Here is a 25,623-nt window from a genome sequence, read left to right as displayed (position 1 = left end):
TTTGATTTTTTGTTTTTGTTAATAGATTAGATTAGGTTAAATTTATATTTTGGTAGTTATTAGTTTAGTTATAATCTTAATTAGGGTTATGGGACAAATTAGTAATGTCTACATTTTAGGACATCCCTTATAAGTGTAGGGTAAATGGCCTTATAAAATCATAGTCCCCAAAAAGGATGGTCCCCGAAAAATGATTTTTATAAAGAGAAAACTAGGGTTTCTAATGGTAACCAACTGTTGGGCTTTCGGTCCCCAAATGCACGGACATGCACCCATACATCAAGAAGATGAACCGTTTTTTTTTTGGGACCATGGATTTTTTGAGGGGACCATGGTTTTAATTTTAGAAGAACATTTAGAAGTAAAGTGAAGCCACCCCTTATCCATACATTTTAGTTAATGACCTAAATGTCCTTATATTATTTTAATTTTAACTTTTTTTAAAGAATAATTTTTTTGAAAAATATTTTTTTTAGAAATAATTTTTTTTTAAAAATGGTTTTTCTTTTCAATTTTTTTTTCAAAATTTAATTTTTTTTAAACTTTTTCTTTATTAGCTTTGGTTCGACAAGTATTTTTCTCGCGAACCTTTTAACGATATGCAAATTCGGAGGCATTTTCCGACAAACTCATTATTTTTAATTTGTTTTTGATTGAAAAAATCGATTAGTAATCATCAAAATAGGGTTAAAATGTTAGTTTGAGAGTATTGTTCGGTTAGAAGTAGTTTAGAAAAACCCTAGTTTTCTAACCGAACTCCCTGAAACATAGAACACCAAGAACCTGTCGGTTAGAACGAAAAATTTCCTTGCAAACCGAACTCGTAATTCAGTGTGTTCGCAAGAGTTTTAGAAATTTTGTACCTAAACTTTGAGTTCGGTCTGGTCCCAATTTTTTTAGAAATTTTTTATTAACCGAACTCTTATCTGAAAATACACTGACCAAGTTTCGGTTACATTCATAAAAATCTTTGCAATACTTAACCGAACTCCTATCTAAAATTTTTTATATATATTTTCTCAAGTTCGCCTAGATTTTTTTTTTCTCCTAACCGAACCACATACAGAAAACTACAAAAAAGAAAAAAAGGAAAAAAATTAAAAACGGATTGAAAACGAGTATGAAATCATAAGCAGATTGAAGACGAGTATGAAATCATAAACGGATTGAAAAACGAGTATGAAACCTAAACATTCTCCATTAAAATTTTATTGGAAAAAGAAAAAAAAAACTTTGAAGTTCGGCTAGATTTTTTTTAATTAATTAATTAAATATTTTGTTCTATCTAAATTTTTTTGAAGTTCGGCTAAATTTTTTTCCCCTAACCGAACCTCATACAAAAAAATACAAAAATAAATTAAAATTTAAAAAATAATAATAAAATTTAAAAATAAAATTAATTAATTAAATATTTAATTAATTAATAAAAGGGTAGCTTAGTCATCTCCACCTTTTAGGTCACCCTTTATAACCATAGGGAAGGTAGCCTAATCAAATCACGGTCCTCTAAAAAAAAAATCATGGTCCCAAAAAAATCGTTCAAGAAGATGCACTTATCATTTACATTGGTTTTGGTCTTTTGTTTTGAAGCTTCGTTTTATCGGCCAATATAGCTTCTTATCCATGCCACTAACTTGCACGATCACATTTGAGTTTAATGTGTTGGTGCCTGCTGGTGCGGCCTAATTAAATATCCGAGGTCAATATATTGTATTTTGTGACATATCACAAACAAGAGAAGCCGAACAAAGTGTAAAACCGGGGTCCAAAAAGGTTTCAACTAGGGCAAAAACATATATAGTTTTTGCAAGCCTAGGATTTGAAATTGCATGTTATACATAGCACCATAGCGGTGGGCACCAACATTCTAAAGAATTGGCCAAACTAATTGCACGTAATGCTTACTCTAAGGTTAGAGCTAAAAATAAAACTTTGGCAATTCTAAATGACGAAAGTTAATCATAAAGTTGATCAATGGATTATGGTAAATTGGCCTAGTCAGTTTTTTGTGTTTTCTTAACGTCGACGATCAAGTAGCTTGTTACTAGATCTTTATTTTTCCTTTTTGTTGTTCTGTATATTTTTTTAAGTGTTTCAGTTCTTTTAAACCCACTTGTTTTTCTGATTAATATATCATTCTTTGTCGATCAAAAAAATAAATAAATAAAAGGAAACCTGACATTAGGTGGTAAGATGGATAGTTGATAAAGTTGAATTTGAGTTATTACAATAAATGGATTTGGATGGATATGGCTTGAAAGAAAACCTGACATCAGTTTCCATATGTTCCAATATGATGATGACAATAGTGCTCAAACCATCCGAAAGGGCAAGGGATGATATCGGGAGATGAATCCATGTAATTTTTAGTTTTGGAGTTGCTTTTGTTTGGTTTTCTCGGCTAGTTGCAATTTGCTGATATAACTTTCTAGCTTCACTTTGACTTTTGTATTTTCTTAAGGAAATGCACCATGGTTGATGATTTCGCTTCGCTATAGCTTAATTATAGAGAAATTCAACTATTAAGGTCCTTCGCTTGGCTTTAACGTGGCAATTTCGCTTCTTACAACAACAAAAAGTTGATCAGATCTGACCGACCCTTAAGATAAGCGATCCGTTTGAAAAATTACTTTACAAAAACTCACTTTTCGTGACTTTTTAAATGGGTACTGAGTTTATGTGTTCAAGTTTTCATTATAAACCTATTTTTACTCCTAATTTTTCACTTTTAACTTTTTTTTTTAATATTTTTTTAACTATATCTGTATTTTTTCTCTTAATTTTTTTGTACTCATAAACAATATTATTTGAATTCACTAAAGTAAACTTTTGCACATCTAAAGTAAATTTTATTATATCACATATAAAGCTTCCCACTGAACCAACGCCTTAAAACCCTACTCCACTCATATAGCACATCTGCATGACAAACAATTAATACTTCCAAATCAATAATCATCCACTACCGAAAACTACACCAGATCAAGGTAAACGAACTTCAACGATTCTTCAATATGCCGATTATCTCAAAACCTCCAACCTATCTAGGAGTCCAGTTGAAACAAGGCAGGGCATCCAATCAAACGTTCGCTCCCCTCCTACAAAGACTAGCCCTAAAAGCTAAAGGATGGATGAAAAAATGCCTAACTCCAGCCGGACGACTCACTCTTATCAAAACCTCTTTAATTCCCACCTCAAACCACATTATACAAACACAAAATCTACCCAGCAATATTCATAAACAAATAGATCATATCACTAGAAAAATTTTCAGGGGACATGACTCAGCAATTAAAAAACTTCACCTTATAGGTTGGGATAAAATAACAAAACCAATATGTGAAGGAGGATTAGGAATAAGGAAGAGCAGTGATTATAATAAGGCGCTTCTCATGAAGAGAATATGGAATTTACATGAACAATCTAACTCTATCTGCGGAAGACTCTTCAGTGCGAAATATCTCGATCAACAACCAACACTACAGGGCATTAATTCCATACCATCCTCCTCCAGTTCTCAATGGAGACAATTGGCAACAATTGTCCCTACCATACAACATTTGATTTTCCATCGTATTGGAGATGGATTATCAACTCCGATAGAAGCCAATTGGATTCAACATTCAATAAATCTAGACCCGTCACAATGTTACCTAATCTGAATGGTAACAGATATCATTGGCCTAATTTCCCATTCCTGGAATCATGAAAAATTAAGTACCCTCCCCAATCATATAATCCAACAAATAATGAACATCCATCTTCCCCAAAATAGCCCCCAGGACAAAATCATCTGGCCACACTCAGAATCTGGAAACTACACTACCTCACCGGGATACAAATGTCTCACCCATGGTCAACCAGCACACACCCCTATACTACCTACAAACTTCCTATGGACTTTACCATGTCCTCCAAAAATTCAACTTTTCTTGTGGAAAGCCATCAATAAAGGATTACCAACCTTCTCACTCTTACACCACATCCACCTGACCAACTCAGACATATGCCCCAGATGCAACATTGATCCAGAATTGGAAAGTCACCTTCTAATTCACTGTCAAACAACACCTACCTTCTGGAACTCCTTACTCACTCAACTATCAATTTCACCTAACTCCCACCCCGCTTTCACCTTAACGTCTCAGACAACCATTTACCAAATCCTTCAACAACCTGCGTCAACATATGTAATCTCCTTTTTCTGTTTTCTATTCTGGACCATACGGCTAGCTAGGAATAACCTAATATACCAACAAAAGCAAACAACTACAGAAGAAATCCTACCATGAGCACAAAAACTGCAACAAAAATTCTACGGGGGACTACACTCTTCACCATAAATCATACCAGGAGATGCGCTGATATTTAACCACCCGACGAGGGATAAAAAGATATCAACAATATCGGTAGGATGGTCCATTCCCAACATCAACTGGATAAATCTTAAGACAGATAGAACATCCAGAGGTCACCTAGGATTTGCAGGGGCAAGGTTCATATGCAGAGATTCTGATGCACGAACTTTAATTGCTCTAGCTCCGTCACTAGGAATTATGACTGCATTAACTGCAAAAAATTGGGTTATGCTATTGGCATCAAGAACAACAACAGAAAGGAAATGACCAAGAGTTCTCTTTGAAACCGATTCAGAGAACCTTTTGCGTTTCATCACTTCCTCTATCCCCACCTTGGCACATATCAGGGATGATCGAGGAAATAAAATTCAAATTTCGACAAATCCCGCAGGCTGCTACAACACAACTACAGGGAAGGAAATCAAGCGGCAGACGGATTACCCAGTCATGCGGTAGATGGAAGTCATACGGGGAGTTTATCAACCAAAATATGGGACCAGACAATCCCATCTTTTATATTAGTCAAATTCTATTTCATGATTCCGTGGGTATCACATACCCACGACAAATTGTGAGCTAATTTCCTTTTAATTATTTATAAAAAAAATTGGGAACAAAAATCAGAATTTTCATTGGAAAAAAAACACGGGAACTCAGTCTCCGTGTTGCATTATTTGCATGTAAATTGAGATTTTGCATTGCACTATTTGCACCGAAACTGATTTTTTGTCCATATTAGCTAAGCGATGCCCCTCCTCCATAATGAGGTGCATATTCGCTCTCATTTGACTAATTTTGGCTATAGCCAAGCGAAACGCCAACTATAATGCTTAGCCTAAGTACTATCACTTTTTTGTGACAGCCTTTCCCCCCTTAGTTGTATTATCCTTTTGAGTAAAAAAATATTTATTGTTTATCGTGGAGAATTGAAAAGGAACGGTAAACCAAATGGCCATAAAGAAGAGGAATTAGTGAAGTTTAGATTATTTTTTTAGTTGAATTTAGAGCTTAATTGATAACCAGCTTCTCCATATGCGGAAGTCAATTTCAAAACCACAACCAAAGTTTTTTGTTTTTGCTGATAAAAAATAAAAAGATCACTCTTAAAAATTGTTCTGAATTTGATTACCAAACTAATTTTTGGCTCAAACTAATCAATCTCAAATTAACAAATAATTTCTTTTTGATAGAAAAAATCAACAAATAAATAAAATTCATTAGTTATTTGATGTACAGTTGTGACTTAATTTAAAATGCTGACACATAGATTACTTGGTCTGCAAGAGCATTGACCTAAGCAAACTACTTGATAACCAAGTTTCTGTTTTTTCTTTTCAGCTTTTACTTTGTCTCCTGCATACAGCTATATATAAACAGAGGAAGAAGCGGTAGAGTTGTATCAAGTATAACTTCAAGCCATCAATACAAAAAAAGAAATGAAGAGAGAGGGTCGACAACATGGGATGGTTAGAAGCTACTTGGTCTTGCCATCGCCATTAAATCCTACACCCAAGTCCAAAATAGTCAACGCACTGGATTCTCGTCCAACCGCCGGAGCATTCACAAAAGTGTCAAGGAAGCCAACGAATCATTCCAAGTTCACAGGTAAATGCGGTGTAGCGAGGTGCACAGATTGTCACATTAACCCGGGGAGTAAGTCGAAAGATAAGATCAAAGGAACTCAAAAGCTTAAATCATGTAGTGCTGCTATGGATCAGCGGTCATTGGCTTGGAGTGTCGTGGATACTAACAATGGAAATGGTTTGGATTATGATTCTAAATCTGCTACGAGTATTCTGTGTGCTATTTCTAGCAGTGAATGTTTTGATGATTATTATTATGATGATGACGATGCCATTGAGTTTGAAGAATATGAGAGCGATGAGGCATTGACGTCGCTCCAAGGGGCAGAACAGTTTCAGGAGATTGAATTTGTGGTGGATTGTCTAGCCGAAGAAGATGAAGGTTGGTGTGTTTTGTGAACATTTGTCATGTGAACATTGACTATTGTTTGTTGAGCACAAGCTCAAGCCGAAGATCTGTACTTTGTTTATGCCCTGATGAAATTCTTTATCATTGGGGCAGCAAAAACAGTAGATCGGTGATATAAAGATAATTAATATATATGATTGTAATGTTTGAGAAAATAAAACAAAGTGGCGTTGTTCTTATACCAGCCTAATACAGTTGTACTTTGGGAATTAGTCCTAGTCCATTTCCATGGCCGCATATGCTTGTGAGAGTGACCTTTGTAGTCTTCTGCAGGACAAGAAAATGTTGACGGTTAACTAAAGAGGACCGGAAGATAGAAAGTGTGAAATGCCTAGAAGCTTACTAAAACTACTGGGCCATCCTGCTTAGCCATACTTAATCCCAAACTACAAAGACATAAACATGCGATTTCAGTGAATGATTACAATTGCTCAGGTGACTAAATGAAATAAAACATGTATAAGACAGATAAATGACAACTCTCTAACAGGGGAATCATTTTCATCATGTCAATATTTCTATCTTGGACTTCGGCTTCAACTCTTGAGAACATCCTCATTTTCCTCTTTCTCTAATTCACCACAATTTACAGAAAAATTTAAAAATTTCATGCTTGACTAGGGGAAGAAACCAACAACAACAACCTCTGATTTGGAAACCAAGGCACGAAGACACCTAAGGGACTCCCTAATTATAAGAAGACAATAACAAGAACTTAAAACATGAAAATGAACTAGGAAAGTAGAATTGGGTTTGCCATTCCGAAGAAAAAAAAAGGATCCTTAAGTCCTGCATATGTTCGGCAATACCCAATATGGGACTAAGATAAAATCGCAACACATAATGCAGTGAATTCTATATTAGTCTGACCAGAAACTAAACTACTCACTGAGTAATAAATGGCCAATTGTACATAACTAGTATGTCTACCCCAACTCCCTCTAAAATTGCCTCCATCTGGTGCTGTAAGACAAGAAGAACCTGGAAAGCATCATCTCACGAACCCCAATCCGGGGCATTGGAGAACCAAGCAAAATTTCATCTCTGGTTGCATTCCCCTGCCTCCCAGCTACTTCTTCAATCACTGGCCAAGTTATTTGTGTAGATGGCAGATTCTCATGACTAGTAACAATGAGAATTCGCTATTCCTAAATTTTAGAAATTCGTTCATTACGATATTATGTTTAATAGTTCCAAACTTCCAATTATGAATCTAGTTTCTAGTAAAACCATAACATATGTTATTAGTTCCAAACTTCCAATTATGTTTAATAGTTCCAAACTTCCAACACTGAACCTCGCACTTATGTTATTAGGAAGACAAAAACCAGCTAATACTCTAAGTAATTAGTCAACAAAACCTTAAGAAGTTGGAGACTTCAGTACCCGAGATCAAATGAATAAAAAAAGTGGTATATAGCTAGTTTAAGGGTAGGCGGGCTTGGCTTGACCGGCACACTATTTAGGTCTAGACAGGGAGGGCGTAGATTTGCCACTGTCAGAAACAAAAAAATTGTAGGAATTTGGCAATCGGCCATCTTTTCCGGTTAGAACCCTTTTTAGAAAGGGAGTAGTGTTTAAAGAATCTGACTTAGACGATAGCTATGGTGGTGTACAAACTAATAGATATCATGATAAACTAGGCTGTAGCGACGTACAAACAGAGCACGAATTTTATATCTATGCTCCAGAGTCATTACCATTCATTAAGTGGATCATGCCCACACCACTAATCTATGAACCGCAACATTGCCTAATAGTTTGATATAACTGATGTTGAAGTTCACCTAAGAAATTTTATAAGCTATAGTTCTGCACTTGTGCTTTCTATATATATTAGATGTGAGTAGCTATGTGTTTCTATACATGGCATGGCAGAATATGTTTTGAAGCTACCAAATTGTATTGCTGAGTTAGGGTTGAGAAGATGTCACTTCCACCAGCCAATACTGCTCATGTAAACCCAGATTTACTTCTATGACCAGAACTATGGCTTTATCCACCATACAAGTTGATATTATATTCTTATCATGTGAAATTTCGAATTGAAATCCCACACAAGAGTCAATATAACAAACACCAATAATCAATTTTGTAAAGACTTACAGAAGCCTATTGTAAAAGGCTAAGATTGGCTGATTCTTTAGAACCGAAACAGACATTTGGTTGAGTTTTTGGGCGATGAAGGCACAAGTATTTGCTTGTGCATATGTGCTCTTTGCAAGAACATCAAAAAAAAAAGTTTATAACAAACAGTATGCAACATGCAGGTTTCGATTAGAATTTACATAAAGCTAGATTTCACACAAAGTTGAATGTTGGATGCAAAAGTGGCAATCCTAATTGTAGAAAAACTATTTAGATGGTCAAACTAAGGAAGACGACTGAAAATGTGCAAACAATGAAGGATAAGATAACTACAGCAACAGGGTGGAGAAAGGACTTACCAGAAGATATATCTAGATCAGTCAGTCCACGAATACGTGTATCTGCCAAACTCCCGATGTAACCTGAAAAGGATCCTTCTTCAGTGGTTTCCTGGTACATTACATGTTATGTCTAATAGCTCCAATTATAAATCTAATATAAAACCTTAACACATATTTATGTTATATTTGTTACTTCTACCTATTGAAGATTAATTTCTCATGGAGTAAGAAATGTAATATAACAGTCTAATAGAGGTATGAAAAAACTAAACAAAACAATAATCTATCACTGCATTTGGTCATGTAGATATACAATAATCGTTTATGGAAATTCATGTGACAGAAAATCACAGTACCTACTCTTATAGCAGCATAAAACACTAAAACCCTGGAAATTTAGTAAGTCACAAAACATATTAGCCATGGACACGTGCAGATAGCAAAAACAAAACATACTCCAATAGCAACACAACACATCCCAACACTTTAGTAAGTCACAAAACATATTAGCCATGGACATGTGCAGATAGCAAAAAAAAAAAAAAAACCATACTCCAATAGCAACATAAAACATCCCAACACTGAACCTCTGCTATTAAAAAACACCAAACAAGCATATAGTCAAGTAATTAGTCAAACAAAGAAAACCTTAGGAAGCTGGTGACTCCAGTGCCTAAAAACATCTCAGTCTCGGCAACCTGAGACTTCTTCCATTTAATTTCAAACTCCATCCATCACCTTTGAAGGTTGAATCAGTTGAAAAGCTTTCTTAGTGCGAAAACTTTCCAATTTAATCATTTGTTCCTGAATCAATTCACACAAACCAAAACCCTTTTTCTATTTATCAACTGTTGCTTTCAGCTTCTCTGAAAGCAACACTTGATAACCAGAAAGAGGGTTTTGGCTTCTTCTTGTTTCTTTCTTTCTTTTCACCATCCACCGCAGCTGTTTCACCTTCAATATCTCAACATCTTTTTGCTCACCACCCCATATCGTCTTTGAAAACTCATGGCATCTCTTTAAATGGGATTGGAAAAACTCAAACTCATAAAATTATACATGCTAGCTAGTTTTTCAAAATCACATTTAGATAAATGGTACGAGTTAATTTGTTTCTTCAGATATCTATCCTTATAATGTCTGGTTTTACTAAAAAAAAAATCCTTATAATGTCTGGTTTTACTAAACAATTGTTCTAAACTTGCATCAATGGAACCCTAAATAAACCCATAAAAAAATTGAGCATTCTGATTAGAAACAGAAGAGTTTTTATAATCACTGCCAAACCTTTCAGAAGGACAATCTCACCTTCGTCAGTCAAAAATCTCCTGGATTTCTTCCTCGGTTTCTCAGATTTCTCAGATTCAGCTCGCGGTTTCCCAGCAGCAGGAACAGAAGTTGGTACGGATGGGTATATGAAAATCGCAATTGAATCAAAAGTGTCTCGTTTGATAAAACGAGATCGACACTTCAAAATATTGAATCAGGAGTATCCAAAATAAACCCACACGAAATTGAGATAGTAGAGTTTTTATTACCTTCGTTGACAAAATCACTGCCAAACCTTTCAGAGCGACAATCTCACCTTTTTCAGTCCAAAATCTCCTGGATTTCTTCCTCAACCCGTGGTTTCCCAGCAGAAGTAACAGGATGAGTTTATGAAAATCGGAATTGAATCAAAAGTGTCTCCTCTAATAAAACGGGATGGATACTTAAGACTGCCTAGTAAGCAATTTGCCGAATCATTCGCGAATTTTCACGTACTGCTCGTTCCCGAACCAAACGAGCGTATAATTGAAACACCAAACCAGATTCGTGAACTTTGTGGACTTTCCGACCTATAAGCGTGTATACGGATCCGAACTAGAATCGTCGGAATCAATTCGGCCCATAATCTCCGAGTAATAACTAATAAGGCCCAGATGCTAATTTCTCCCTTCCTTCTAGGCTGAGCAGAAAAATCGAAATCGCGGATTTCATACGTATTCGTCCGTAAAATTGTGGGTGAAATCCAATCCGCAAGAGTTATGGACCCGATACGGGTGCATTCTCAAATCCGCATGCGGTGCGGTTACGGTTGCGGTTGGGTTTTGAAAACCGCGGATTACCCGCACCGTAGGACAGTTAGGGGATTTAGTAAGATTGTTAAGGATAATATGGAAAGTGTGAGTTTTATATATAAACGTCTTTATCTTTCTAAAACCTAATAGCTTTTTTTCTTTTTTTTTCGAGAGGAAAATATTGAGTTTTTCTTCTCTGAGCAGCATCATCTCCTTCGATTCTTCTTCAATTAGTTTTAATTAGTTTGGAATTTTCTCTAACATCTTTATCGATTTGCAGAGAAGTAAGTAACGATTAACTATTACTTGTGATTGCAGAGAAATTAAGTTTTTTTATTTTCCCCCCCAAATCGATGGCATGTTAGGGATTCAATTGATTTCTTCTTCATTGCTTCTTCAGTATTAACTTTCAGTGTCTCTTTCATGTTGTAGAGATTGAGTTTCAGAAAATGGTGAAGTGAAGAATATACCTGCAACGAGGAAAGTTGAATTTTTTTTGATAGTTGCAGTTGAATTTATTGATAAACAAGTGAGTTAATGGAACACAACCCTTGTTTATTAATGAAAATTCAGTTTCTTTACTAATTTTTGGTTTGAAAATGAATTTTGTTATTTGAATGAAGATTTATATATTGTTCTTGGCCTATTAAGGAGTTGGGTCTTATTGAATGATCTGTTTAGGTAAATAGTTGATGGGGTTGGGGTTGGGAAAATTTAGCTGATTCTCTTGTAAAGATTAGGCTAAATTGAGTAGGTAGTTCATGGAGGAACTCATGTGATGATGATGATGCTAACAAGTAACATATAGAGTTTCTATTGAACTTTCACAAAATCTGATAGGTCGATACAATTAAGAGGGAAACTTATTTCTAATCTGGTTTTATCACCTATTTGCGATGCTTATGCCTTGTCTAACATAAATTGCTTTAAGATTATTTATCTTGATCCATAATTCTAACTCTAGTTTAATATTTGATTTCCTAAACCTCATTAAGCCTTTTAGTTACAAATTGTATTGTCTTTAGTTTACAATATTCATGCTTCGCACAATGTAGCATCCATAAAGAGGCGAATTGTGGTTGATGTTTATGTGCCTCCCCTAACTTCAACTCATAATGTAAATGTCTAACGTTGATTGGTTGATTTATGCTTACTCCCCGATGTTTTGTTTATGTTTTCCTTTTTGGTGCTTGGAACTGCATAAACTTGATCACTATCATATACAAAATCTTATTGAACACACCCTAAAGGTTCCCCCTGACTTTTGGAGGAATTAATTTGCTAATACCCATGTCCTCCTTGTGAAGTGGATTTTGTTACTGCTTAAAAATTCGGGATGATATCGACTTATTGTTGATCATTTTGTTAAGCTTGTGCTCATGCCAACATGTTTTCTATTATTGTAAAAATATGTATAGTGGGGTTGACTGTTCTTGGAATACAATGCAATGATGCTTACTCTTTGAAATCATTCTACTGGTCTGAGTCCGTTGCATTTAGGTTTGTTTCATATGATATGTATTTTTCTACATTGTATGAAACGGATCAATGGACTTAATCTCTTAAAATATGTTGTCCTTGTTGTGTTCATTTACCTAATGTTTTAAATATGTCTGTAGATGGCTTCAAGTACTAAGGGACCTTCTATTCCTGTTGACAATCCTGATGAGAGCATGGATACAACTACCCCGGTATCCGTCGAGAGCATATCTACAACTACACCATCATCTCTGGTTGAAGTTTCAAAGCCTCTTAAAGCTTCTGGTAAGAAGCAATCAGATTGCTGGCAACATTTTGATAAGCGTCTTGATCTTAAGCCACCTAAAGTTCAGTGCAAGCATTGAAAAAGGAAGTTTTCATGGGTTAAAGACGATATAGGGGGTTCTAACTCTCATGGAACAACAGATATGAACAACCATATAAAGAAAAGAAGGTGTCCTAATAACCGTTAGACTTTCAAGTAAGTGATGGTGAGACTCGTTCCTTTGTGACTCACTCGTTTGACCAAGACGCATGTAGAACATCCCTCACCAGAATGGTCATCAAAGATGAATTACCTTTAATGTTTGTACAACGTGAAGGCTTCTTAGAATTTTGTCATCAATTAGAAACTAGGTTTGAAGTTCTTTCTCGTTTTACTGAAGCTAGAGACTGCATGAAGATGTATTTAAGTGAGTACCACAAATTGAAAGCTGAATTTTAAAAGTATAGTAGAAGGTTATGTCTCACCACTGATACGTGGACTTCAGTTACAAACATGAGCTACATGGTGTTGACAGGTCATTATATTGATGAGAAATGGGTGTTAAAGAAGAAGATATTGAATTTTTGTCCAGTTACGGATCATACTGCTCTGGAATTGGGTAAAACAATTGCAGATTGTCTTTTACAGTGGGGTATTTAAAGGGTATTCACTTTGACAGTTGATAATGTTATTTCTAACAATGAAACAGTTTCTTATTTGTCCAAGAGAGTTGTGGGTTGGAAGGCTGCAATTTTGGGAGGAGAGCACATGCATCTTAGATGTGCAACACATATCCTTGCCTTAGTGGTTGAAGATGGTATGGATTTGTATAATGAATCTATTTCTAGGATACGTGAGGCCGTTAAGTTCGTTAGAGGATCAGCAGAAAGATTTAAGAAGTTTAGAGAATGCGCTGAACAACGGAAGATTAACATCACCAAATTTCTTAGCTTGGATTGCGAGACTAGATGGAATTCTACTTACCATATGTTGTCTGCAGCTGAAAAATATGAGGAGGCCTTCTAACAATTTGAAGAATTAGGGTATGCGGATAAATTTCTTAATCCCCCTCGACCACCAACCAGAAGTAAAACAAACGTACCAGCAATTCCTAATGTATGGCCCGTTGCTTCTGATTGGGAAACATCTCGTGCATTTGTTAGATTGCAAAAAAAATTCTATGATGCTACATTGAAATTTTCTGGATCAACCTATGTCACGTTTAATTTATTCCTCGATGAAGTAATTTGTATTAATGACGTATTGCAAGAATGGGTTAAGAATGGTAATGTATTATTTGCTGACATGGCTGGTTGGATGGTTCTTAAATATGAAAAGTATTGGGCAGTGGATAAAATCAACAAAATGTTATACATTGTTGTGTTGCTTGACACATGACGCAAGGAAGCCTATCTTAGATTTTCTTTGAGAGAGTTACTGAAGGAGAATCATGTTACAGTTGACCACGAGGTCCATGAGATGATGACTACAGTTAAGATTATTTTAACAAATATGTTTGAGGAGTATGAACTGTTATATAAAGGGAATGATACGGTTTCAAGACCTACAACTGAAGTACAATATGATACTTCTCGTTCACTAGAACCTTAGAATCCGATCAACAGATTTGTTGAGTCTGAAAAACATCAAGAAACAGTAGAGGGAAAAACAGAGCTGGATATGTATTTCTCAGAGAAAACAGAGGATTTTAATCCACAATTCGATGTTCTGAATTGGTGGAAGGTTAACTCTTCTAAGTATAAGATCTTGTCCATGATAGCTCGAGACGTGCTTGCTATGCAAGTATCAACAATAGCTTCAAGATCAGCTTTCTCTATGGGTGGTCGTGTTCTTAATGAGTTTCGAAGTTCCATGCTGCCAAAAACAGTGCAAGCACTAATCTGTGCTCAAAATTGGCTTCTAGATAAACCAATAAATCTCGAGAAGCTGATAGACGCAGTTGAAAAAATTGACTTAGGTAACTCTCAAACCTTGTTTCCTTTTTTTTTTTGCATCTTTGTCTTAATCTCTTTGTTTTTGCAGAGCCTGTATCTTGACTTCTTACACCTCTGTAGCAAGTTTTACCTTTTGCTTCTAGGTTATGTTTGACTATGTTGCTTCTAAAAAGTATGTCTGGGTTCTAGTGTATTTGAGTGCATTTCACGCTAACAAAATGATTGCTATGATGAAATTTTACCATAAGGAGATAGGTTATAAAAATACAATATTGGAAACTAAATTCGCGTGTAACATTGCATTTGTGTTGCTTGCATTAAAAATCATGCTTCATTATCTGTTTGGTTTTGAATTAGCACCCTCATGTCATGTGATCCCTGTTTAAGCGAATGGAAATGGAATGTGTGTGAAACAGATTATTCTTAAGGACACGCATTGCTGACTAATTAACCTATTAGATTGTGACCCTAAACTTCATTCTAAACTTGCATGAAGGAAATCTTGCGGATGCGACAGAAATCTTACAATTGCTTACTTATTAGTTATTATCTATAACTTACAGCTATTTACTGATTATCTATAACTCCTCCTCATTTTACAAATGCGGAAAAAATCTTGCAGGAAATTCCAGACATATCTATCATGGATTAAATGAACTAGTAATCAAATCCAAGGACACTTTTTTGGCATCAGATGGCTTGGCACCAGACTTGTTGTTGCATTTGAATTAGTACTTTTTTGTGTTAACTATTAACTATCTTATGTCTATTGCACCAGACTTGTTGTTGCATTTGAATTAGTACTATTTTGTGTTAAGAGTCGTCTGTACTAAAATTCTAGTTTTTATATTTAGATTTTTTTTTATAATTTCTTTTGATTAAATCCGCGGTTAATCCGCATCCGGCCCGTACAATCCGTTGATCCGCAGAGGACAAATCCGCGTGTGATTATGCTGATCACGGTTTAATTTTCCAAATACGCAACTTTGACGGTTTGGTTGCGGGTGACTCTTAATCCGCATCCGTCCGTTGCTCACCCCTACTTCCTTCCGTGTGTTTCCCAAAAATGTATGATGAAGAGATTCAAACATCTGCCATGCAACTCCCTGTGCTGGTTCCAGACCACTTAACCAACGCTTCTTTGATGCTGAACTGTGTATATAGCAACACATATACGAGTTTTAATACACAAATCAAACTCCCCATATCATTACTTTAATATCTAATGTTTGTTTCATATTTAATACATGCGAATTTTGTACCCCGTATTCGTATCTATAAAGCTAATTATAAACGTACGTATACCGTTTCGAACTACTGCCGACTCACGAATCGTTGACCGGATCTTTGATTGAATTAGACTTTTACGAATCCGAATAATACCCGTACATTTACAGTTTTGTACGTATGTCGAACCCCGAATTGCTAACTAGACTTCAGGGTCTCACTGAAGGTGCCTCGACTTTGGTTTGGTGTTCCGGCTTCTCTCGCCTTTTAAACAGAAATTAGGGCTTTTAATTGTAACTCTTGGTCTTTCTTGGTTACAACAAGATGTCAGCCTAGGCTAAGCCAAAATCAAGGTTTCTGCCCAGAGTGGCAGAAAAACCAACTACTCCGGGTCCGGGGTTTGGCTATGTGGGATCGGAAGCTAAATAAAGAAGCCTATTACTGGGACGTCACATTCCAACATTTGGATTTTTAGTGACCAAAAAATTAGTAACGGGGTATTTTTGATTCAATACCAAATGTCTAAAATAACCTTCAACTAAAATCAAAAACCTAAAAACTAAAACTAAAATCAAAAACTAATTCCCGTTCAAAGATATGCTCCCCCTCCTCCTCCTCCTCTTCTTCTTCTTCTTCTTAACTTCCTATGCCTCATCAACATAAATCATTCCCTCCTTTTTTTCCAATCAAAATCATTTCACCATCTTCGATTAATCGACGGTTCGAAAAACTTATAATCGTCGATTGAATTCTCTATTAAAGGTGCGGAAGAAGCATATTGATAGAAGTAATGGTAATCAACAAACCAATTGCATATGAAATGATTAGATTGATTGAAACAATAGAAAAATTTAGGTTTCAGAACCAATTACGGTTAGGTTTTCCTCAAAAAAACCCATTCGTAACTGTTTTACAGTTGGGTTCGACCAAAAAAATCCTAGCCGTAACTGATTTATAGTTAGGTTCGATCACGAAAAACCCAACCGTAACTGTTTTACAGTTGGGTTCGACAAACAAAACCCAGCTGTAACTGATTTACAGTTGGATTTCGACCAAAAAAACCCATCCGTAACTGATTCACAGTTGGGTTTCGACCAAAAAATCCAGCCGTAACTGGTTTAAAATTGGATTTTTCTAATTTTACCTAGTTTCGGCTAGGAGTTCATCATCACCTAACCGTAAATTTTTCTTACGGTTGGCTACGAAGGAAAAACTCAACCGTAAACCTCTCTGAAAAGCTAAAAAATTCATTTTTTTTACTTACTTTCATCAATTTTGAGAAATAAAAAGAATATTTGATGGGTGATTTAAAATCTAGGGTTTTAGTTAGAAAAAAATCTCCAAAATTTCTCATTTTTTTTCAAATTTTTCTTCCCACCAAAATCACTTAATATGATTTTTTATCACTAATGATATAAAAAATTTGTCAGTCTAATTATTAGTTAATTAGATTATTAGCACTAACCAAATAAGGGTTGTTTAATCATTATACAATTATTTTAGATGAGAGGTTTTCGAAATTATTATGAGTGATCCATTTTTTTCTTATTAGGTGAAGCCCCTTTATTGGAAGTGACGTCCCAATAATAATAAGCTTCTAAATAAAGGTGGAGAACTCCGCCCAGTGTATTTTAATTGGCGCGGATCTACTCGCACTCACGCTATTACACTCACGTTGTTATACTCATATTTTGGTCGATATTTTTTAAATAAAATTCATGTAACCACAGCCGATTTGAAGATAATATTCTAATCATGTGCTCTGTTTATTATATATTTATATTTATAATAGCAAAATATTTGGATATATATGCTAAAACATCTCATAAGAAGTGATATAGAAGCAAGGCAATGAAAAGAAGCATCAGATCTGAGCTTAACTAGATTCAACGCTTTATCCAATATATCCACCACGGGGGAACGAGACGAGGACACGTGTAAAGCAAGGAAGAGGATTAACAACTGAATTTTACAAAAGAGACAAAACATTTAATGCAATTAGTAAATGACAAAGAAGGGAATAGGGAGTCAGAACAAGGTGGAACCGGATCATCTAACGGTAGTAAGAATAACCTACATTGGGAAGTGATGAAGAATATATTAGGGATGGAATAATAAGACACTGGGCTCTGGTTTCTCGATGAAGATGTAGCGAACAAATATGTACATGCTTAATACTGTAATTTAGGTTGCATTTGTGTTATAAATTCAGGGCTAAACCACTGAGAGGGGATTAGTTTTTTGTGTGAGAAACTGTATGCGAAGAGATTGAGAGTTTTCTTGAGCTAAGAGAGTAATATTTATCCCTAGAACACTAATTTGTGGGTGAAATCATCTAATCAAATATTCTTCTCCTGTGGAGTAGGTAATTATATCGGAACATATAATCACTTCGTGTTATTTACTCCAAGGTCCATGCACTAGTTTATTTACTTGTTAATTAATGGTCACACTTAAATGGTGTGAGATGTAGAGTTAGAAAAATAGCTACTACAAAATATTACTTATTGCCCAAAATGATGCCGTAATGCGGTTGGTTCGGGTAAACTACATTAACCACATTAATGGATAAACAAATCCATGAATGTGTACTTATTTAACCTGACTTTTTCCATCCAAATCATCCGAGAAAAACATATTTCAAGTTGAAGTTTTTACTAAAACTAATTGCCTTGAATACGAGTCCGAATTTGTATGCCCTTTTAAAATCGGGATGCACGTTCCTTTCCTTTTAATTAGAGGAATTTGGGGTGTGAAACTTGTTCTTTAGATTATTGTTTCTCTATTTTAGTAACCTATTTTAACCCCAAAATTTTAGGAAAATGTTTCTCTTCTCTTCTTTTCATGTTGTTCGTTCTTAGCAACTAATGTATTCGGAAACTTCAATTAATTTTTTATTTAAAGAAAAATATGTAACAAAATATATCATCAAGTCTTGAATTTTGAAATTCTATTGTAAATGTATAACTGTGATGAATTTCTTAGTCTCCAAATTAAAACTTAAACTCAATCACAATCATTTATCCTTAGCTGCTTACTATTGTTAGAGCATTGCTAGGTCGAACTCGCATGTGTTGCTATGTCAAACATGTTTATCAATGTTAGTGATCAAAAGTTTAAGTCTTGATTTCTAGCCTATTTATAGATGCCTCAGACTAGGACATAGATAGTGTAGTTGAGCTTAGATCTTTCGACGTTCATCTCTTGAAGACGAATAACTACTAAGGGGAGCTTGTGGAACTTCTTCGAGAAAAGGTATGTGGAGACTTGAACTCATCTATCACTTGGAAAGTCTATTTCTACTATCTCCTATATTGATATATAAGTCGTGTTATGATATAGTTTTCTCTATACACATTTGAGATTTTGAGCTGAGTATATCTCGCTTACATATTTCTCGAAATATGTGTTGGTAAGCTTTCGCTTCGACCAAGTTCATCTTACATCATGAGAAAATTGCCGAGTATAAATCCATAAACTGAGAGCCAAGAGTATGCATATGTGTGTATACCAAGGTAGTCAATATCGGTTGCATATGACAATATTAAAGGTTTTTATAGGATATCGGAAAAAAACTTTTCTATATTCAAAATATCGCCGATACGAAGGAGAAACGATAAAGACGCGTGTATCGTCCTGTACGGAACGATATATCGGTTTCACTTGTACATTGATAATATAGGTTTCACTTGTACCCTTATATATCACTAATATATTTTGTCAAGAAAGTAACTCCACTAATTTTGGTAACTTCATATATGATTATGGTGGATGTAATTACTATAAATGTGATGTTGATGGGATAACATACATTCAATGTTTGGTTTCATTGTTGATAATATAAGGCTCTAATCAACCACCTCTTATTTTATAAGGTTGAAGTATGTTTACTACAATTATTATTTTCATTATGGTTATATCAATATATTTTCTTGTTTGATAAATAATAAATAGTAAAAAATCCTAATGATGTATCGCCTGTAAAAACATATATTATCATTTGTATAGGTGTATAAGACCCGACTGTTACGATACCGATAAACAATATTGACTACCTTGGTGTATACGAAATTGGTGAAGGAGACAGGTTAAGTATGCGTACCCGTACGCATACTGGCGGAAGTTCTCGAACCGAAAATTTCTGCTGAGTTTGGTTTTTGGCAAACTCTTAACTGGTCACCTTAAGTATGCGTACCCGTACACATACTGGCGAAAGTTCTCGAACCGAAAATTTCTGCTGAGTTTGGAAACTTAAAAGACTCAAATCCGGTTGATTAAGTACGCATATCCGGACGCATACTTAAGCTGGTTATTTTTTCAAATCGGTCAGTTCATGGACTTAAACATTTAAATTATAAGGAATGCAATTCTTTGCAAACTGTGGCTATAATGTCCACGATTGATTCAAGTGAATCCAACCGATTTGATTTCAATTGTGTTTGAACAACTCTTTAACTAGTTTCATTTGAGTCATTTGAACTAGTTATGGTTAAGATGAATAAGGTTGATATAAGAGTAATCATATGGCTAACCTCGGTTAACTATTTGTGAACCAACATGGTGTACACGTTTGGGTACGATTACATAAACCTAATTGAGGGTACATTTCATTAGTGTGTAACAAGATAAGTTCAATCTAACGTTTGAAAGATATTATCTTGGTTGGATCAGGTTTTTCATCTAAAGGTGATTATTGAATGCTTTGTTACCAAGGTAACTTAGATTGCAAATCCTGATTTGAAAACTATATAAAGAATAACTCTAGCAACTGGGAAGACTAATCCCCACACCTCCCGTGTGTTACTAGTTGCATAACTAGAGTCGATTCTCCTTTAACCTCAGGTTTCTTCTCTAGACCCTGTAGGTTAACGACTTGAATACTTCATTGTGATTATGAAGCCAGACCCAAATATTATCTTTGTAGTTACGTGATCCGATCTTGCTGTTTCTATCATGTTGAGCGCAATTTGAATAATTGGCTCGAGAATTTATATCTCCGATAGACAAGATAGAAAAGTAATCACAAACAAACTTTGTCTCATCATTTGTGATTCTACAATAACTTGTTTCGCTAGTCGATTAAGTTTTTTGTAAGGTGATTGATAATAGTAGGCTGTTCTTCGGAAATATAAGTTCGGTTTATCAATTGGTTTCTGTTCACCTTGATTTATCAAAATACGTAACAAAAACTCTTGGGTATTTCTGTGGGAGACATATTTATTCAATCATATAGACTTTTCTGTGTGAGACAGATTTGTCTATCAAGTCTTCGACTTTGGGTCGTAGCAACTCTTAGTTGTGGGTGAGATTATCTAAGAGAATCAAGTGCGTAGTATCATGCTGATAGACACAATTATGTATCTAATGTGTCTCAATTGTATGTATTGTTAGTGCTCGATTTGGTATTTATTTTGTTATTTTATGTCTTTGAAGGATTTTTTAGAGAAATAATCCCTTGCGGCGGAAATGGGCTCAAAAAGTAGTGTTTTACACCCCAGAGAAAATTACTAAAGGCACCCCAGAAATACACCGGAAACATCCCAGAAATGTCCCGGAAGAATCCAGAAAAATTACTATTTCCACCCAAAAAAATACTATTTCAGCCCAAATTGCTAAAGGGACACCAAAACTGGATTTGGGGGAGGTCAGTTTTCTTCCCAAAAATTTGAAATATAATTTTTGGCAGGAAAAGTTCTTCATGTACTGGCAGATTTGCAAATCGAATTTTGAAGGTGTTTTAAGGAGATTAAATCGCTGAAACTCAATGGGTATTTGTGATATGGATATAGGAAGACATTGTGGGTGTTGGAATCGATCATAATTGGCTGGAATCATCCCATTCAAGAAATCAAGAAGCACGTTCAAGAAAATGAATATCACACGATTACATCAAATTTAGACGTGTACTCGTGTGTTTGGAGAGTGTTGAATCAATTTTACAGCGTGATCATGTTTGGAGTGTTTCTACATCATTTCAGCGCGTGGAGAGCTAATTAAAGGAAGAAAATATCAGAAAAATATTTTCTCTTCAAGCCGAGTAAAGAGAGAATTATCTTGAGTTATGGCGTGATTAAATGAGGCTGAGGAGTATAAATAGATTGCTGGTATCACAGAGAAGGGGTGACGAGAGTTGAAGGTCGAGAGGATAGCTCAGGAGCAAGAAATCACGAGTTGTTCAAACTCTGTTTCTGCTGCTGCTGATGATGAAGAACACCAAGAACACTAAGAACAGACTCGCAAAAACAGTCATTCTTCAATAGGGAGTCGAGGGTCGTATTCAACCCGTCAACAACAGCGCATAATTGTCATTCTTCAGCAGCAGTAGTGTTATATCGTTCCTTTCTGGACTCTTTGCGTAGGTCGTATATTCACTGCTTATTCTTTTCCATTCTTTTAACCAACTTTTGAGCATCAATTATGTATTTTGATAACATGGTTAATATGATGAGCTAAACCCAACACTGGGACAACGGAGAAAGCTGTGTTTCATCCTTGTGGTAATTTAATTAATTCTTTATTTACTTTTTGCACCAATTTTAATTGAATTAAGATTTTAATTAATTGTTTGTGATTTTATTTGATGGATCATGCTTAGTCCTAGGGATTTTTGATGCCCAACAAGTAATATTTTATAGCAATAAACTACAGTTAATATTTGTTTTGTTTTCGAACTATAATTCCCTAGAATTAATTTCTGAACCACTTGAAAATGAAAAACGACCGAATCTTTAGTCCCAGTTTCTCGCACCATTGTTGATAAATTTTTGTATAAAAATCATTTATTTATTATTTTACAAAATTTTAATCTTTACAAGTCCGAGTGAACGACAACCCTTTTTCTACACCGAAAAATATTAAATCACCTGCTGGGATCAGAGATGTAAGGAGCTCTACTGTACATTGAATCAGAGTGAGATTGATTAAGGTTCAATTACAATTCAGTCCGAAGTTAATTGGTAGTATGCTAGTGTCTGTAGCGGCTTAATACAATGTGGTGTTCAATCTGGACTAGGTCCCGGGGTTTTTCTGCATTTGCGGCTTCCTCGTTAACAAAATTCTGGTGTCCGTGTTATTTCTTTTCCGCATTATATTTTGTTATATAATTGAAATATCACATGTTGTGCGTTAAGATCAATCAATTAGAATATCCAATATTTGGTTGTTGATTTACATTGATTGACACTTTAACATTGGTCTTTGGTACTGTTCAAGATGTTTTACAGAATAATCAGGCTCGCGGATTTCTATATGTTTGATTTGCTTATTACATTGTGAAACAGAGATATTAAAACTCTTTGATATACTTTATTCTAGATTGATTCTGATTGTCTATTTGATTCTCTAGAAAGTGTATTTGAGTAAGTCCTCTCAGATTGCAAACAAATTGTTGGGTGTGGATGTTAGACCCCCGCATTTTCAACTATCAAAATTGTTACTTAGAAATTCATCTCTTTTGGTTACTACATATGCAGGTTATTGGGAAAAGTTAAGGAATAATGGGTGTGAGAGCAACATAACCTCACGAAATTTCCTGTGTCTTTTAACCATGCAAATAAGCACCAGATCCTCTTAAGCACTTTAAAAAGGATGATAGTTGGGTTATCATTGACTGTTTTTAGCATCCCTATGGTGAAGTTATCAGTGATCATGTTTGTTAGAGCATCGATTGGTCGAACTCACAAGTTTTTATATCTCAAGCTTGTTGTCAATATTAGATGCACAAAAATATATATTGATTTATAGTCTACTAAAGTCAAGTCTCAGACTAGGACTAAAATATTGTAGTTGAGTATCAGACCTCACCGAATAAACCTCCAATATTGAAGACTGGAGAACAAATGAATATATTACCGAGAAATTCATCAACAAAGAGGTATGTGAAGACTGACCTATCCTATTTACTCAAGGAAAATTTACCATTCTATCTAACGAGACTATGTCGTATGATTTTGGTAGATTCAATATTCCATAAAATAAATTTTCAAGTTCCATCTTGTCCGGTTAAAGTCTCAAAATATGATTGAAGCAATAGATGTTCATAAATCCTTAGTAATATTTGTTAGAATAATTTATTGTTCACAAACTATTCTTGTTCCAAGTTGATCATTTGGAAATTTCCCAAACAACAACGTAATTGTACATCTACGGATATTGGTAAAGTTTCAAATCTATGAATGAAAGATTCAGAACTTCTTGGTGCAAGGTACGCATACCCAGTATGCAAACATAGTCAAGATGGATATTCCACGAATTACATATGTATGCATACCCATTGAATATGAGTTCGGCAATGGGAAAGGTGTGTATACCCGATATGCAAACTCATTGGATTTGACTTCGTGAACTAGTAGAGGTATTGAAAATAAGAGGGTACTAAGTACACCACAAACTTTTTCGTTCGACAACCTGTATGGTCAAATTCTATACAATTGCAAGTAGGCCAACTTAATGATCCTTGAAAATATGTATATAGAGTTTATTTCTCTATCTCTTTTGAATCAGAAAGTCTAGAAAACAGAGTCCTTGAACCTGATTCTCAAGAAGAGTACTTGGACGATCTCAAAATTCAATATCCAAGATCAATCTAATCGTATCCAAAGTATGAAAATTGTCATCTATCTTTCAAGATACGAATTCTACAAGAACGAGTCTCGTAGTCGATCATAATTAATATGGACGTATCTCCTAGAATTGAATATGTACTACTTGTGTGAATCCCATTATAAAGATAAACGCGAAAAGGGAAAAACACAAGACACCAAACCCCGGTACCTCGTCCATTTTGAACACCGAACTATATTAAGACGCTAGAGACACTAGCCTAGTATCTTTGGACTAAAATGTAGTTAAGACCGAATTCACCCTCCAAGGAATCCAGTTACAGTCACGCTCCTTATGTCTCTTGAACCTCGCAAGGCTTTAAGTTATTGATTCCCTTAGATGACGTCCTTTACAGCCTAGGAGTTGATTCAACCTAATTGAAGATTTTTGATACCAATCTTCCTCTAACAGATAAGCCTATTTCATTTCCCATTAGATAAAATATTAAGGCTTGGAAATTTATTTGGAATATATATAGCTAGCAAACCTCACAAATCCCGAACACTTACACTCGGTTAGATGAGAAGCTTGGATTCTCAACCACTTCTCAAGAACAATCGTGAACTAATCAATTAAGAATATATTTTTCAGATATCTATCTTGAGGAATCAAAAAGTCCAAGATGAAGATAACTTTGTGATTTGTATCTATCTCGCTCCTGAAAGAGATTACGAAAACCTAGACGACAAAAATAACAAGAACAGGATACACGAACTATCAAGGTAAAGATAGTTGTATTTGTCTTTACTAATCCCTAAGTGAAGTATTTTAGTCGTAGACCTAATTATGTTTCTCAAAGGAAACCTAAGACAATATAAGATGACTTTAACAATCAACTAGGACAAAGATGTGTCAGGGATTTAATTTACCATTTGAATGAGTGTCAATATTTATAGATGTTCAAGACTGAGGGTTGCTTAGAATCAAGCTAACATAACTTGAGATTTAAGCAAATACTTTCTATGTTTAGATGAAACTCTAATTAGGATTTCAAATAAGTATGTGTGAAGTTTATCTTGAAATCGCATAGAAGAATATACATTATGGTCCTGTTACGGAACCATGTATAATGAATGTTTTTTGGAAAATATGCCTTTCAAATTAGTAAGCAATATCGTGTTCATTTAAACACTTAATACTTTAATCATGATGCATACACACAAGGTGTTTTAGTGTTTATAGATGTCTTAGAGGTGTTTATGAGAATCATAGCAATGTTAAAAATATTTAAAAAATAAGTGTGAAGAATTATGTGTT

At 35.0% G+C, this 25,623-nt stretch overlaps 1 protein-coding gene and 1 long non-coding RNA gene across 2 annotated transcripts; both read left to right on the top strand.

Moving 5' to 3' along the window:
• Positions 1–5,773: 5,773 nt before the first annotated feature.
• LOC113284501 lies at positions 5,774–6,540 on the top strand. Its single transcript, XM_026533992.1, has one exon. The coding sequence runs from the start codon at positions 5,795–5,797 to the stop codon at positions 6,338–6,340; it is 546 nt and encodes a 181-aa protein (XP_026389777.1). The 5' UTR covers positions 5,774–5,794; the 3' UTR covers positions 6,341–6,540.
• Positions 6,541–11,007: 4,467 nt separating this feature from the next.
• On the top strand, positions 11,008–13,853 carry LOC113278536. The gene is made up of 3 exons (XR_003325558.1): positions 11,008–11,123; positions 11,272–11,368; positions 12,459–13,853. It is a non-coding gene; the product is annotated as an uncharacterized LOC113278536 (long non-coding RNA).
• The last annotated feature ends 11,770 nt before the right edge of the window (positions 13,854–25,623 follow it).

This window comes from Papaver somniferum, chromosome 5 (genome assembly GCF_003573695.1).
Source record: "Papaver somniferum cultivar HN1 chromosome 5, ASM357369v1, whole genome shotgun sequence".
Taxonomy (NCBI): Eukaryota; Viridiplantae; Streptophyta; class Magnoliopsida; order Ranunculales; family Papaveraceae; genus Papaver; species Papaver somniferum.
This window is presented reverse-complemented; position numbering and strand designations above follow the sequence as displayed.